At 40.9% G+C, this 14909-nt stretch overlaps 1 protein-coding gene across 6 annotated transcripts in view; it reads right to left on the bottom strand.

Moving 5' to 3' along the window:
* Positions 1–6501: 6501 nt before the first annotated feature.
* LOC134631387 (A-kinase anchor protein 13) overlaps positions 6502–14909 on the bottom strand; it is a 122829-nt gene continuing 114421 nt past the window's right edge. For all 6 annotated transcript variants that reach the window (XM_063479671.1, XM_063479652.1, XM_063479680.1 and 3 more), the window contains 4 exons: positions 14516–14788; positions 12803–12982; positions 12049–12346; positions 6502–9245 (listed from right to left, as the gene is read on the bottom strand). In XM_063479671.1, coding sequence (XP_063335741.1) covers positions 9193–9245; positions 12049–12346; positions 12803–12982; positions 14516–14788 — 804 coding nt within the window. In that variant the 3' untranslated portion in view covers positions 6502–9192. The remainder of the gene's footprint in view (positions 9246–12048; positions 12347–12802; positions 12983–14515; positions 14789–14909) is intronic.

Genomic DNA, 14909 nt, shown 5'->3' with positions numbered 1-14909 from the left:
TTCCAGCCCTGTACTGCAGCCCTAAACTTAACCTTATCACTAAGCCTAACCATAACCTTATGCCTAACTTTAACCATAACCTTATGCCTAACCATAACCTTATTCCTAACCTTAACCATAACCGTATCCCTACGCCTAAACCTAACGTTATTCCTAAACCTAACCATAACCTTATGCCTAAACCTAACCATAACCGTATACCTAAGCCTAAACCTAACCTTATCGCTAAACCTAACCATAACCTTATTCCTAACCTTAACCAGCACTTTAATGAGGTGAAATAGTGTTTTCTAAAGCGATTTTAAGGGAAAAAGCGAAGATGTGTAGATTGAGTCCAAACGGTTCTCATGTGTCCGCAGTTTTCCGATGTCGTGACGTAGGAACGCCTTGGGTGCCCAAAAACGTAATATGTTGACGATTTGTCACCTAGCGTAAAATGTTACGATTTGGGAGTGAGAACGGGTTGAACTTGGTGCATCTGCAGCAAGATGGTAGCATGACCGAGCAGCACTTTGGAGCACATGGGGGGATGCAAGTAAGACTTGTCAAAGTACCCCTCATGTCTTTTTGGAACTAAAAGGAGCTGATCTCACTCGATTTCACTCCAAAATTGCAAAACAAATGGAAATGCACTGAGGGTGTTCAGAATTTAAAGTCAGTGACCCAAACGTCCCAGTGTGTGGTGAGTTCATTAATCTACTTCTGCAGTCAGAGAAAATGTCTCTCCTGCTTTTTTACACTATACTTTACACTTTCTTAACATTTGTAACTGTGGCGAGATTTTTATTTTAGTGTGCTAAATGTGTGCAGGTTCATGATGTGGCTTAAGGTAGGTTTTTATTCTTGAATTTGTCGTGTAGCCCGTAAAGGTTTCCCCTCTGATTTGTGGACACGGCTTGTGTGATTGCACGTAGGCGACAGTATGAATGCAGTTGTTAAATGGGATGCTAACTCATCCTTGGAATAAAACTGTCAACTGTTCCTTTATCACAACAAAATGCTAAACAGCACCCACCTTTAAATCACCTAGAAAGTGGCCACCTAGAAAGTGCTCTTAGCAATGAACAACTTGAAGCCTTAATAGAATTTAATTCAATTCCATTCAATTTTATTTATACAGCATTCACAACAACAGTCGCCTCAAGGCGCTTTACATTGTAAGGTAGACCCTACAATAATACATACAGAGAAAAGCCCAACAATCACCCCAAATGACCCCCTATGAGTAAGCACTTTGGCGACAGTGGGAAGGAAAAACTCCCTTTTAACAGGAAGAAACCTCCGGCAGAACCAGGCTCAGAGAGGGGCGTCCAACTGCTGTGACCATTTGGGGTGAGGGGAGTAAGACAAGATAAAAGACATACAAAAGAGCCAGAGATTAATACCAAGTAATGATTCAATGTAAACAGGATTCACACACAAATATATTTTCAGTCCTCGATGATAGGTGATTAGGTTTTGGGGCTTTTTTTGTGTGTGTTTTTTCCACATCCAACAGGTTGATTATACAGTGCACAGATCAGCCTCTCCTAAATTTTGATGCTGAACCCGTCTGGATATTTTCTTAATGTGACTTGATTGGCCGATGCCTGTGCTGGCTTGAAATGTAACTTTTTAGTGCAAATGACCAGAAAAAAAGTCTTGCAGTGGATCCACAATTTAGTCTGGTAACATGTGACATCACTGCATTTAAAGTGAGTATGAAGAGCACTAATCCTGTCTAAGAGGAACTTCTGGAGCTTCTGGATTGGGTTAATTTGAAAATGTCAGAGATTACAGCATGTTTATTGCCCCGAATGGCTAAAATTGGTTCCTGCAGGTTTGTGGTTTTATATTGTGGTATTTCTCCTTTGACTCATGAAAGAAATATGAGTACTTCTTCCACTCCTGAAGATCTGAGCTGGTGATGGTCTTAATAGTGTTTCTGAGTCCTATTTTCTACTGACCAAAGGCCAAGTGAGTGGAACGAGCTGCAGAGAGATTATTTCTCAGTGAAATTGAAGCCTTTTGCTGTAACACATCAGTCTATTGGAAAGTGGTGATGCTTTGATAAAGTTGGCTGTTCTAGTTCAGCTCAATTCAAAGCTGCTTTCAAACTATCAATTAGACAGATTTAGACAGTTATCATGTGACGGTAATTAGCTCAACAATGCCAAATTTATCTTATCAGCTGCAGATAATTAATAAATCTGAGAATGTACCATGAAGTTTATCATTAGTCACTCAAGCCTCACAGAGTTATCAGCATGAGCAGCACGGCTTTTCTCCTCTTCTTCTAAGCCATGATGGAATTTTTAATTTGGAATATTTACATATTCATGCTTTTATTTCCCCTCTTTCCCTCTCTGCCTCCTAGCTTCCACTTTTCACTCGAGGCTGTGTGGTTTTCTGTCACTGCACGTCACAGGCAGCTTGCTGTTTGCTGCTCTAAACAGAGATAGGTGAACTTTTACAGGGGTTTGGACCAAGAAACAGAATTTGCACTACATCTTATCAGGCTACCAACAGTCTACCAACAGTCTTATCAGCTGGTATTTTGTCTCTGGAGCTTATATGTGGAATGAGCAAAATGGGGAAATATTTAGAAAGATCCCATGGTGATGAACTGGGCATAGCATACAAGATCGTACAGTTAAGGGAAAAAAAGCCTCCGCAGTCGAGGTTTCCAGAGGCAAAACACCGCCGAGCATGGAGAGATGAAAGCAGCTGGCTCTTTATTTATCAGGAGAAACGAGTGCTGCCGTGTGCCACCACTGCTGTCAATCCATCAAGATCTCTGTCAGCTTTTTCCTCTGGTGGTGTTCAAACTGCAGCACGACAACAGGAAACAGGAAATCAAAGCATTAGCACAATTTAGTGATAGCAATTTAATTGCCTCTGGAACAAAAATTGGATTAATGAGAATGATTTTTTTTTTCATTATTGTGATAAAGCTTCCAAAACAAAACAGACACAGTTGCTGCAGTCAGGACCAGAATACAGATGAGGATAAAGGGGAGAGGAAGAATCCCAGTTAAAAACTGCACTCATTACCAGCCTGGATTATGTACTGGGCAAAGTGGGCAAAAATCAAGGATGGTCAATTGGATTATAGTTTTATTAACCTGACAGTGTGGGTCTACATGGCAAACTACCATGTTAATACACATGGTGGTATAAGTCACCAAGTGCATGTGTTAGTTCTAAAGTCTAATAGAGCTTTCTTATTGGTAGGCACAGTGTCCAGATGTGAAACACTCACACTTATTTATTATGAGATGACACAGCCTGAGGGTTGGAAATGTGCGAACAGCCACCTTCCTAATGGCAGCAGATCCAGTGAGTGTGCTCGGTCGTGCAGGTAGGCCAGAGGTCTTTAGTATGAATCAAGACTTGGGGCTTAGCATAGTCTCCTCAGGTTTGAATCCATGTTTTCAGTGTTATGAAGGTGGCTTAATTTTTTAGCGGGTTACATCACCATGATACAAAACGTCCAGTTACTGACCAACCAGTTCTCTGGAAAACCTGAGCATTATCCTTGCAGACCTGCTACTGTATAAACTCTGTACATGGCCTAAGCCCGTTCTGTACTTTTTAACACCACAGTAGCTGCGACAAAGCAACAACATTCTAAAAATCTAAAAACGAATAAATTTAAACCTTAATTATGTCAGGTCCTCTTGTGTCTTAAAGATGAAGCTGTGATACCAGTAAGTACCATATCATACCATAAACATGCACGTTTGCAAGCTTTCCAAAATGATTTTCTGTATCCCTTACGTTGATATAACGTTGATGCTTTTTGCTTTTACAACATTGTTTAATGTAGTTTGACTTAGAACAGGGGTGTCAAACTCCAGTACTTGAGGGCCGGTGTCCTGAAACTTTTCCATGTGTCCCTGTTACAACATACGCGAATAAAATTAGTAGCAAGAGTATAGAACTTGACTGCCTGCTGAAGTGGCAACCGCTAACCCTACTCATGTAAAATGTAAGTGTTTGGAAAAATTTTGTTCTAAAAGTACTTTTATTGCACCATGTTCATTCACTCATTAGTTGCTGTAACATGAATCAAATGAATTGTCAACTCAAGTTCTACAGAGTCTTGCTAATGACCTAATTTTATTCAGGTGTGTTGCAACAGAGACTGGAGTTTGAGACCTATCCCTGTTTGCAGCAGTCTGTTGAGAAACCTGAGCACTGTACTTTGAAACAACTTCATTTTTCAAACCCTTCTTCATCACACTTGGTACCCAAACTCAGGTGGGGGTGATGATATCTTCCCCCTGACCTGTCGTCCTGGCTCCTCCTTGCCGTAGCGTGTCGTCAGACTCTAGCTGTGAGATCAGTCCCTTCTTCCGAATGGAAGATCCCAGTTGTTGTTGTTGTTGTTGTTGTTGTTGTTGTTTGTGAATGTTGGGTATCGAAAATTCCATTCCATATTCCAATTCCAGTAGGCTTGGTTAGCATGTGTCTAGCCTAGGACCCTTACTGGATACGAACTTGCGACTCCCACTCCGAAGGCGTGTATTATACTTAACAATATAATGTTCTGTTAAAACACATTAATTTGCTTTTGGAAATCCTGCTAAATAATGAAAGTGGTGCATTTTAAATTCTGTGAGTATCATTCGTTGGTAAAATAATAATTAGAATAAATGTTGAGGACAAATAAGTCAGCAAATCTAATAAGTTATTGGGGCAGAAACTAATTTGAAAATCTTCCCCCTGAAGGCACAAAAACATACTGTTCTCTTAAGAACTGCTGTGATGTCGTTTTGGGTTTTTTTTACAAAAAGCTGAGAACTTTCAGAAAGTTGGACGTTTTTTTTAAACTATAAGTCTTGGTTCTGTATGAAGTCAAAAAGGGAGGACCTTCATATGGTCCTCTCAGAAGCCCCACCATTCTGCTGTTCAAACCATCTGTTTCCATGGGGCACGAACTGTAACATCAGCAGTCTTGTAAGTTCACTGCAAGTCACACTATGTGACACGCATAAACTTTTTTGTTTCCTTTTTCTTGCAGTGTCTTGTAGAATCTGCAGAATGAAGGCAAAGATGCACCACTGTTACGTCTCCACTGCATTCCCCATGGTTTGATCACAACAACAGCTGGAGGACAAATATACAAGCAAGTATCTGCTGCCAAAACTGAACTAGATTTTTCTTCTTTGCTACATCTGGTTTGATTTTTTTGGGGGTTTTTTTAAGTACAGGTGTCACAGTATACAAGATGGGCGTAGCCTCTGGGTCTGAAAAGTCAAGCCAGCAGACTCCTGGTTTCAAAAACACTTGTAATAGTAAAACAGAAAACCAGACCTCCTCACTCTTGTGACCTCTGTAACCAAGTTTCTGATGAGTTTGTCCTCAATCTGTAGTTTCAGGTCATAGTGAATAAAAGATGAGATCATCTGTAAATGATGTCCATCGTTAGAGTGAGAAAGGAGTCGTTATTCAGGGTGTGTTCATCAGGTAATAATAGACAGTCAGATCCACCCCTTGCTAGTCACATCTGGTTTCCAAACACAAAGCTGGTCATAGTGAAACTGCTCTATTTTGGACCAATAGGGTATGGCGACTGTGTGCATCTGTCTGCTGTACACAGTGTTGGGAAGGTTACTTTTAGAATGTATTCCACTATAGATTACAGAATACATGCCCCAAAATGTATTTTGTAACGTATTCTGTTACGTTACTCAATGAGAGTAACATATTCTGAATACTTTGGATTACTCAATATATTATCATGCTTTTTACAACTACATGAATCTACTATTGCTGTGTGATTTATTACTATTACTGAAGGTTATTCGCCATACCAATACCAACTAGATTTTTAAATCTTAATATAAAATGAGTAACAGTAGGGTGGACATTAGGTAAGGCTGCACTTTTTGCAGCGATCTCGTATTAAAACTATTCCGCGCATTTTAAAAAATATTTCTTCACGTCATTAGTAGAGGTGACATGGGCCTGGGTCTCATGGGATTGAGACCCAGGCATTAGAGCCTCTTAATCTGTTTTGTTTGGGTTTCCGCTGCAAGGAATTACCAAAAATAGAGAGGGCATAGCCTAACATATGAAACAGGAAAATACCGCTGTGTAATCCATATATTTCAATAAAGTAACTGTATTCTGAATACCACCCTTTTAAACAGTAACTGTAACGGAATACAGTTACTCATATTTTATATTTGAAATACGTAATGGTGGTACATGCATTCCATTACTCCCCAACACTGGCTGTACATTACATTCCTATTGGTTGATTAGCAGATATCCCATTTTGTCACAATTCTTTCATGTTGGTTACAGTGTATACAAATGAAGCTCGACCAACACAGAACAAAAAAGAATAGCTGTAAAAAAAACAAAACAAAACCCACAAACACTCAGGATGTCAATTGTGGTATTTTTTTTATTATGAGAGAAATACACCTTTACATTGTTTATCACCTTGTTGGTGAGAATAAAACATAAATAAAACATTCTTACAAAATGCTTCAATAAATCACAAGTCAATTATTTTTTACAAGTAATTTGTATTATACATAAATCATATTTACACATTTGCCCTTCTTTTTTTTTCTTTTTTTTTTTTTACATTGCTGAGAACGAAACAACTGTGTACCAGTTGAATAGTACAAACATTTCCTTCCTTTCAAAGCAGAGGTATAAAAGCTCTCCTCTCTCCTGAGAAGACGCTGGGTTCTACTCTAGTGCATTTTATCATTAAGATTTAAGGCTACGCAGGGTTCACCTAATGGACACACTCGTCTCTCGGACAGGCTTATCATCATCACTGGGTGAGGGAGTTCATTTTCCCGACTTGTGTCTGCTGATTGTCCCTTACAGAGGTCTGTGGTTCTGCCCAGTCGCTTCCTCCAACCTTTTTATTCCCCCCATATTAAAGCTGCTGCTGACTGGTTTCACCGAATAACCAATTACAATCTCTGACAACTTATTTGTTTCTGCAGTCAATTACAAATGCCGTGGGGAAAAATGTCGCAGAGTGTGAGAGCCCACGCTCATCACATTATCTCTGACCTGCTGAGAAAAAAATACATCAATTTCTCACAGCAGGAGTCACAGGAAAAAAAACAAAACAAAAAACTGAACAGTTTCATACTTTCTGGTTGCTGCTGTTGTGTGAGGGAGGGAAATTATTTAGTTATAGGTGCAGTGCTCCCTAGTGGTCAAAACACACCTTAAAGCAACACCAAAAAAAAAGTCTACCCCTCTCCGTTTCTTTGACAGGATTACACCAAAGCCATAAACAAAAGACATGAAGCAACTAATTGGCAGGCCGCATAAGCCTCTTACAAGACACACTATAATAAACCAGCCTGGACGTGAAGTCAAATCCTCAACACGAGACAGCGAGTTAACAAACAAGCACTTAAACGTGAGAAAAAGAGGCAGCAAGGAAGCAGTTCGGCAATGCTGCTCTGCCATTCATGGGAAGAGGATCCTTTTTAAACGTCTCTTTGTCCTTCCTACCTGTCCCGCAGGTAGTCCTGCCCACAGTGTGAGCTTCGCAGGTCTTAAATATTAAGACGGGTCATCTTTGAAAAACTCCATAAAAGCTCACAGCCCCTTATTTAGTCTACTTAAACACTTTAACCGTCTTTGGATCATTTTGCCCTCGATTAAAAAAAAGAAATCATATTTACTCGTATCTCACACTGATTAAAAATAAACGTGTTAACATTTTTAGGACAAAGTGCTCAACAACACTGATGAGTGTTGACTAATCTGAAATGATCAGAGACTCACGAGCTACCTGCTGAGTCGATTTAGTCACGAAACAACAACAGAACATATTTGTAGCTAATGTCCACTCTCATTCCCTCTAAGCGGTTGCTTTGTCCGTAAATTAACGGCCTCCGTTTCCTACGACCAGCAGCTGTGTGCATCTGCAGAATCTATTATGGGAACTGAAAGAAGGCGAAAGAGAGAGTTGATCTCTTTAACACACAGAAACCATTAGTATGCTACCTGCAGAGTTACATGCAATTAAAAAAACGAAGGAAAGCCCTGCTTGTCGGCGCTCAGATGAAAGATGAGGGCTGCATAAAAGCCCATTGACAGGCAGATAAAACGAGGATCGAGCCAATATCCATCCAAGGCTCTAAAACACACTAAAGGATATGAATTGAGCCATTAGACAGAGAGAGATATGTCTCAATCCTTTCATTACTGAGCGTCTAAGAAAATACACATCTGAAGAGCTTCACTCCAAATTGGAGATAGCCATAATTCAAATAAATTAAAACCTCATTAAGGAACATGATTGATGGCATGAAGTCATCATTAAGGATTACACAAGTTAGCCAATTCCCTTTTGCTTGCAAACTGGGGACAGACTCGGCGGATCTAATCACATCTGCTTTTCGAACACTCTACGCGAACGTCAGGCTATGATTCACTGCGTCTTTGACTGAAGCACTGAAACGGCTTTGGACTCTCTCTGATTAAGAAATGTTGCTAGGACCCGTAAGTTCCCCCCCGTGGGTTCAGTCATCAATTAGCTGTCAATGAATATGATTAGGTGTGAGGAGTTTCCAGTGCCACAGGGAGCTCGCTGACATTCACAGTGGCATTTGGATTTGTCTGTGTCCTTGAACGTGTGGTTGAAGTCGCATGGAAAAGGCCCTGCTTCTGTAAATTAACATCACAGCCTGCTGGTGTGGGGCTCTAGGAAAAAAGGCAGCCGTAACACACGAGCCCCTGACAGACTTGGAAGAGCCTGAGAGGCAATTCGCTGTGAAATGCTTTCAGCGTGATACTGAGCTGTCACAGATGTCTGATTTTTCAAAAATGAAGAAATTCTAACCATTTCTTTGGAAAAGGAAAAGATGAATTTTGGACAGGGAATAACGAAAAAGTGCACAGCCAGTCCATCCTTCCCATTTTTAGCTACTGAACTGATGCCTAAACGCACACCACAACAGAGCCTAATATATCCTAATTTCCAACAAACTAAGAGCTGTGGTATTTGATTTTAAAATGTATCTTCTTCCATGTAATGTTAAACAGCTCTATGTTATGACATGGAAAATTAACTAAAAGCCTTTTCAAGGTGATTCAAAAAGCCTGTGTGTGCAGGTGAATGTGTTACTACTTGGCAGCACATTCCACCGTCAGAGTGGTTTGATGGGTTCATGGTAATGATGAGGAGGAGGAGGAGGAGGAGGAGGAGAGCCACTTGTCTCAGCAGAAGAAAATCTCTCCATCCAGAGGCGGCTCTGGAAGGGGCTGGGAGTCTGTGAAGAGGAGAACAGGAGTCAGCATCACCCTGAAAACACAGGATTTTGATTTCTGAACAGCTGCTGGTGACGTTTCACCTTATACATCAGGATTTTGCAACCCACAAATATTCTCTAAATGCCAAAACGAGAACTAAATGCTTCCAAAATGCAACTCATGGCTGAAATTTAGTAACAGCAACATATTTGCAGAAACTCCCAGTTTGTTTTTCTTCAAGGTTTCTCATTCCTTTTTTATGTCTCTCTATAAAAACAACAAGTACACAGCTCCATCTACCCACCAGCAGCTACAATAGGCTTGTCCTCCATTTTCCGTTGCTGGAGGCCAAAAGAGAAACCACAGTCTACGAGAGAATCTGAGTTATAAGGCTTTTGTAATATAGTGTCACCAAATTTTGCACAGAAATTGAAATATGAGTGCCAAATAATTCAGAGTTGCCCATATCACTGCTGCAAGAACACTTGTCTGAATAGTGTCCACACTGCATGAACCAAGGAGGTCCAGAGTTCCTGCAACATAGCACCCTATGTTGCAGGAACTCTGGACCTCTGGGCCTCAGGGTGAGTACTGTCCAGCACCAGCAGCCTTTAAATTTACAGTGATTAGCCCAGAAGCAGCAACTGGCAAATTTGTGTTGGAACTGAACACAGAGAAATAGACCAAGAATAAAGTCCAGGCTTTTTTAAGCCTTCATGCCTCTAAGCTTTTATGGAAGTAACACAAGTGAAAATGTTCAAAATTCTATAGCATTTCCTCTAATCTTTCTGAGCCATCCAGGAAATTATAGTGGGGGAAATGCAAGAGAAAATGGTGACGCTGAAATGGAATTGGATAAAAGTAAAAGATTACAACCAAAGAAGATCTGAAATGGTTTAGTGGACACCATTTTTTGTCACTGATGTTTATTTGCTGCTAATTTAAACATAAACGATTCATTACTCAAGGGTGGTGGTTGTCATCAATGACACTGTAGCTTCTGTTTAAGTTGTTAGTAACACGTACTGAAAATGGTTACTGGTGGAGTTGTATAATGAAGCTAGCCAGTATGAGTTAACTGCATAGTCTAAATTCAACACTATAATCTCTCTTTTTGAACTCTGCTGCCATCATGAGACCCACAACACACAGCAAACACACTGCTGCAGTCACAGCTGGGTAAGATATTAGCATTCCCCCTTGGACACTTTTAATGCAAACACAAGATAAACTCCTAAAGATATGTTGTTACCAACAGGGAGTCCCAACTGTGTGGCCCTATGCTGGCTCACTGCTCATTTTAGAACCATCAGTTCACATCTACATGTAGTTCATGTGTTTCATAACAAGTGTAGTTCTTCTGTGTCAGACATAAGCTCACTTCTAACAGTGTTCAAAAATGTAGGACAGTTGAATAATTTACTTTTGTGACTAATTTAATATTGTAACAAATTTAAGCTCCATGTGAGACCTCATGACAGCCTGAGCAGATCTGAGCATGTGACCAAAATTACACGTCTCTGTTTCTCACTGAGCTCACAGTTTTTTCAAGTCTGCTTTAAAACAAGATTGGCTTCAGATGATTCTGATCAATTTCATTGTGACAGAAGATATCAGGCCAACAGCTGACACAGAAAGTGGTGTAATATAGTGTTTACATGCAGGAATGCACAATGCATTTCTCATCACTGATCAGCTCTCTAAAGGTGGATTTTCTTATTCATTAAGCATTTGCATTTTAAAAAATTCAAAATGGAGCTGTTCAGATAAGAAGCAGACATTTCTACAAAAGGCAGAAGCATACGTCACCGCATATGCACATCAACATGGTGGACTTGTGTAGGAAAAATGCTCAAATTTTCTTTAATTGGATTAGGAAAAGGAATATTCCTCCACTCTGAATCCAATGCAAATTTAAATAATTCTGGACCTGTTTCTTTCTGGCTGAGGTATTTATATGGAGCCTTTTTATTCTGTTTGTACTTCTAATGCAGTTAGACTAGAAACACCATCATGCATGTAAACTGGGCAGTAGGAAAACAGGAAACTCCCTCTTCATGTTCTTCCAATAGGGGAAAACAAAAGATAAAATCTAGTCTTCGTGTTTGTGCAAAAATGTATATTCCAACGTTAGCCAGGTGCATATATGGGGCTTTAGATGTCTGAGCTAGTCAACTCAAGCGGCTCTCTCCTAAAATATCTTCTTTTTAGTTTACATTTCATTCTGTTTCCTGAGGCAGTGTCATCAAACTGAGCTGTCGTGGTGGGATAGTAACACAAAGATTGAATTTTGCACCAAAAAAAAAAGGTAAAACTTTGAAACATTCTCCTTTTATACGTCTAACTCCGACTTGGCTTCAGATTAGATACTTAAGAGTATACATTTAAATAGAATAAACAGTGTGGATTTTTTCTCCAATCACTTCCGTGGTGGTTTCTCTGAAGTGCTGCAGTTTAGCAGAAACTAAAAGAATATCTGAAAAAATTCAAACTTTATAAGGTCAAAAAAAAATTCTTTTTTCTAAGTTAGTCATAAAGAACACTAATTTTTTTGGCTGGTCGTGACAGAAATTTCCAAAACAGATGATGCACTGTGGCAGGAAACAAAAAACTACCTTGAAACTTTGCACTCAGCTGTAGACCTGACATATCCTTCCTTCTCCTTCCATTATCCACCCATCCACACGTCTACCAATAATGTCTCCTTTTCAATAATAACCAAACACAGTACATCCTTGACAAAAAGCACTCCACTCCAACCTGCTGACTCACTGTGAAACACTGAACAATTCGACTCGATCCAGCCGGTTTATCATCTTATACCTGCTGACTGTGCGCTCCCCCCTTTGGCCTTTTTCTTCTTCTTCTCCTTCTCCTTCCCATCTTTGCCCTTGTTCTTGGCTAGCTGCAGGAGGCTCTTGGAGATCTGGTTGTTGCCTTCACTGCCCTTGAGGTTCGTGGAGGATGAGGTAAAGGGATTGAGGCCTTTCCCTTTGGGCTTGGACCGCTGGGGCTGCAGCCTCGGCAGAGAGGAGGAAGAGGAGGAGGAGAACTCCGGCGGGTCCACCTCCAGAGACTGGGAGCTGCCAGCGAACTCATCAGACGTTGTAGAGGGAGTCCTCTGGAAAGGGAGGAACAAGAGGCGCTTAGGAAGATGAACAGCTGCGGTCTACATCTGTATGTGAATATGCATGACAGGCTTTTTGCTAAATGATGAGCACGACTGTTTCTAGAAGAGTTCAGTTTTGGAAAATGATCATATTTAGATTTCTTGGGGGAGAAACATAACAGTGAACATAACAGTGCTGTTTGGTTTGTGTTGCAGCGATGCTTGCTAGTTAAAATGTGGCCAAGAGCTTTTTTAAATCCACTTTCAAGAGGACCCAAGTTCAAGCCTCTGCTGTAAGCATCCATAAACATCAACCAGGCTGGAGTGTCATTGAGCGCAAAAAATGAATCCCTCCAGGCTCACACAGTGTTCCCCTGCAGCTGAGGGGGCGACAGAAGAGGCGGTTTCCCTGCAGGGATCAGCAGATTGTGTTATCATTATTATGATTTTCAGAGTGTCCCTGCTCACCTCAGCTAGACGCAGGTCCTCCATCTTGTTGAGGTGCCGCTGCATAGCCTCCCTGTCCCTCTCCAGCTTCCTCTGGGCATCTCTCAGTCTCTCCAGGTCCTTCTGGTACTCCTCCTTCTTGTTCTGCAGCTCCTGCTTCTCCTCCTCCAGGTCCTTCTGCTGCTTCAGGATTTCCTCCTCCTGCAGCGGTTGATACAAGTGTTGATTGATTTATTGAACTGACAGACACGTGAGGCGTCACATCGTATGTTTTCAGCTCCTTTCCTTTAGTGGAAACCTGCAATAACTGAGCCTGAATGAATAAAAGCTAATGACTGCCTGATTTAATATTGTGATCACATTCAGTGTCTCAACCTCTCCTTAATGCACGTTTCCCCATCAGGAAAAAATAAGCTGGAAAAAAAAACTGAAGTCTAGACTTTAACCAATGCTGAATGAATAATTTATTGTCTCCTCATATATTAAATCAACTTCATAACTCCACAGGTGCTGCTGCTTGCTGTGCATTATGAAGCTGATCACAACTGCATTTAACTTGTTGATTTTAGCCCACAATCAACTTATTATCGTTTAAGTATTCAAACTTTGGGGGGACACTGCAGGGAATAACACGCGCTGGTGATAATGAGTGTGAAATTCATTTAAACAAACAATGACCCACTCGACAGATGCAAGGATATACTGCTCATATCATCCAAGGTGCAGTCACTAACAGTAAATAAACCACAGACTGCTGCTCTTTTTGCTGTTTACACCTGCAGCATATGATCAGCGTACCACCCTAAACTTTAATCCCTAACCCCATCAAAATAAAATTTCTCCAAAGTCAAAGCAATCAGAAAATACTAACATTGTTATTGTAAGTATCACAATTCAGGAACTAGCTGTGTTTTTTCAAAATGTACGATTAGACGTAACCCTGTGGTGGCTTAGAACTCGAGGGTTAATCCAGAAGTTGTGGCTTTTTAAAAGAATGTTAATCATCTCCATGTCTGCTCGAATATTTCTGGTTTCTTGTACTGTTGTAATGCTCAAACTCTTAAACATTGGTTTCTTTGCAGATCTGGATGACTAAGTGATCACTATTTTGTAATCATTCTGCCATTTGGCAGTAATTTAATATGGAAAATAATAAGCATAAATTGCGCAATTGAGCACTCACGTGTCTCATTCACCCACTTTTTTCTACATCTTAAGTTAACATTCAGACAGATGATGAACGTGTCAAATATCCTTGCCCAAGGATACTTTGGCACACAGACTGGAGCAGCCAGAAATCAAACCACCAACCTTCTGATTACTAGATGGCTTGCTTTACCTCCTGAGCCACAGCTGCCCTAAGTCACAAGCAGAGAGAATGTTTACTGCATGTTGTTCAGCCTTTAGTTAGTGCAACGTTTCAGCCAGCCGTGGAGGTGAATCTACTACCACGCCTTTGCAGCCTTGTCAGATGAAATTTGACCCTGCAACTTTTCTTTCAGCGTTTCAAGCTTGTCAGTGAAAGCTATATTTGAAGGCAGTGTACCATCTCTTTAAAGCACCACAGAAGACTTTAATGCCCTGCACAAGTACGCATTGTAATTTATCAGATAAAACACTGCATGAGGTGAAACACTGCAGCATGAAACCATCCTGGGGGGTTACTGTCAGAATTATAGCTGCCCTGAAACTATTAATAATAAACAGGGCTAGTGGAAGATGATGCATAGTTACCTGTGCGTGCACCTGTGCCTCCCTCTCAGCGAGCTGCTTTTCCCTGAGCTCCCACTCCTTCTCTCTTCTCCTCTTCTCCTCAGCATGAGCTGCCTGTTGTCTCTGCAGGGATGCCAACTCCTGCCGCTGCTTCTCCAGGCTGCGCTGCTTCTCCTGTTCGATCAGCGAGCTGGGCCGAGAGGACGGTCGTGATAACGATGTGCAAGAGGAGGAGCGCTCACTCAGGGCCTGCCGCTGGTCCTCTATGAAACTGTCCTGCTGGACTACCACTGCCTGGGTTAGACAGAGCCACAGAGATTAGGTTAGACATATCCATCCTGTGGATTGTGGGGTATTCTGCACTGGCTCTATGTGGATGGAGGTCTTTTTTCTGTTCTTTTCATTGGAAAGCTTC

Source organism: Pelmatolapia mariae, linkage group LG1 (assembly GCF_036321145.2).
Source record: "Pelmatolapia mariae isolate MD_Pm_ZW linkage group LG1, Pm_UMD_F_2, whole genome shotgun sequence".
Taxonomy (NCBI): Eukaryota; Metazoa; Chordata; class Actinopteri; order Cichliformes; family Cichlidae; genus Pelmatolapia; species Pelmatolapia mariae.
This window is presented reverse-complemented; position numbering and strand designations above follow the sequence as displayed.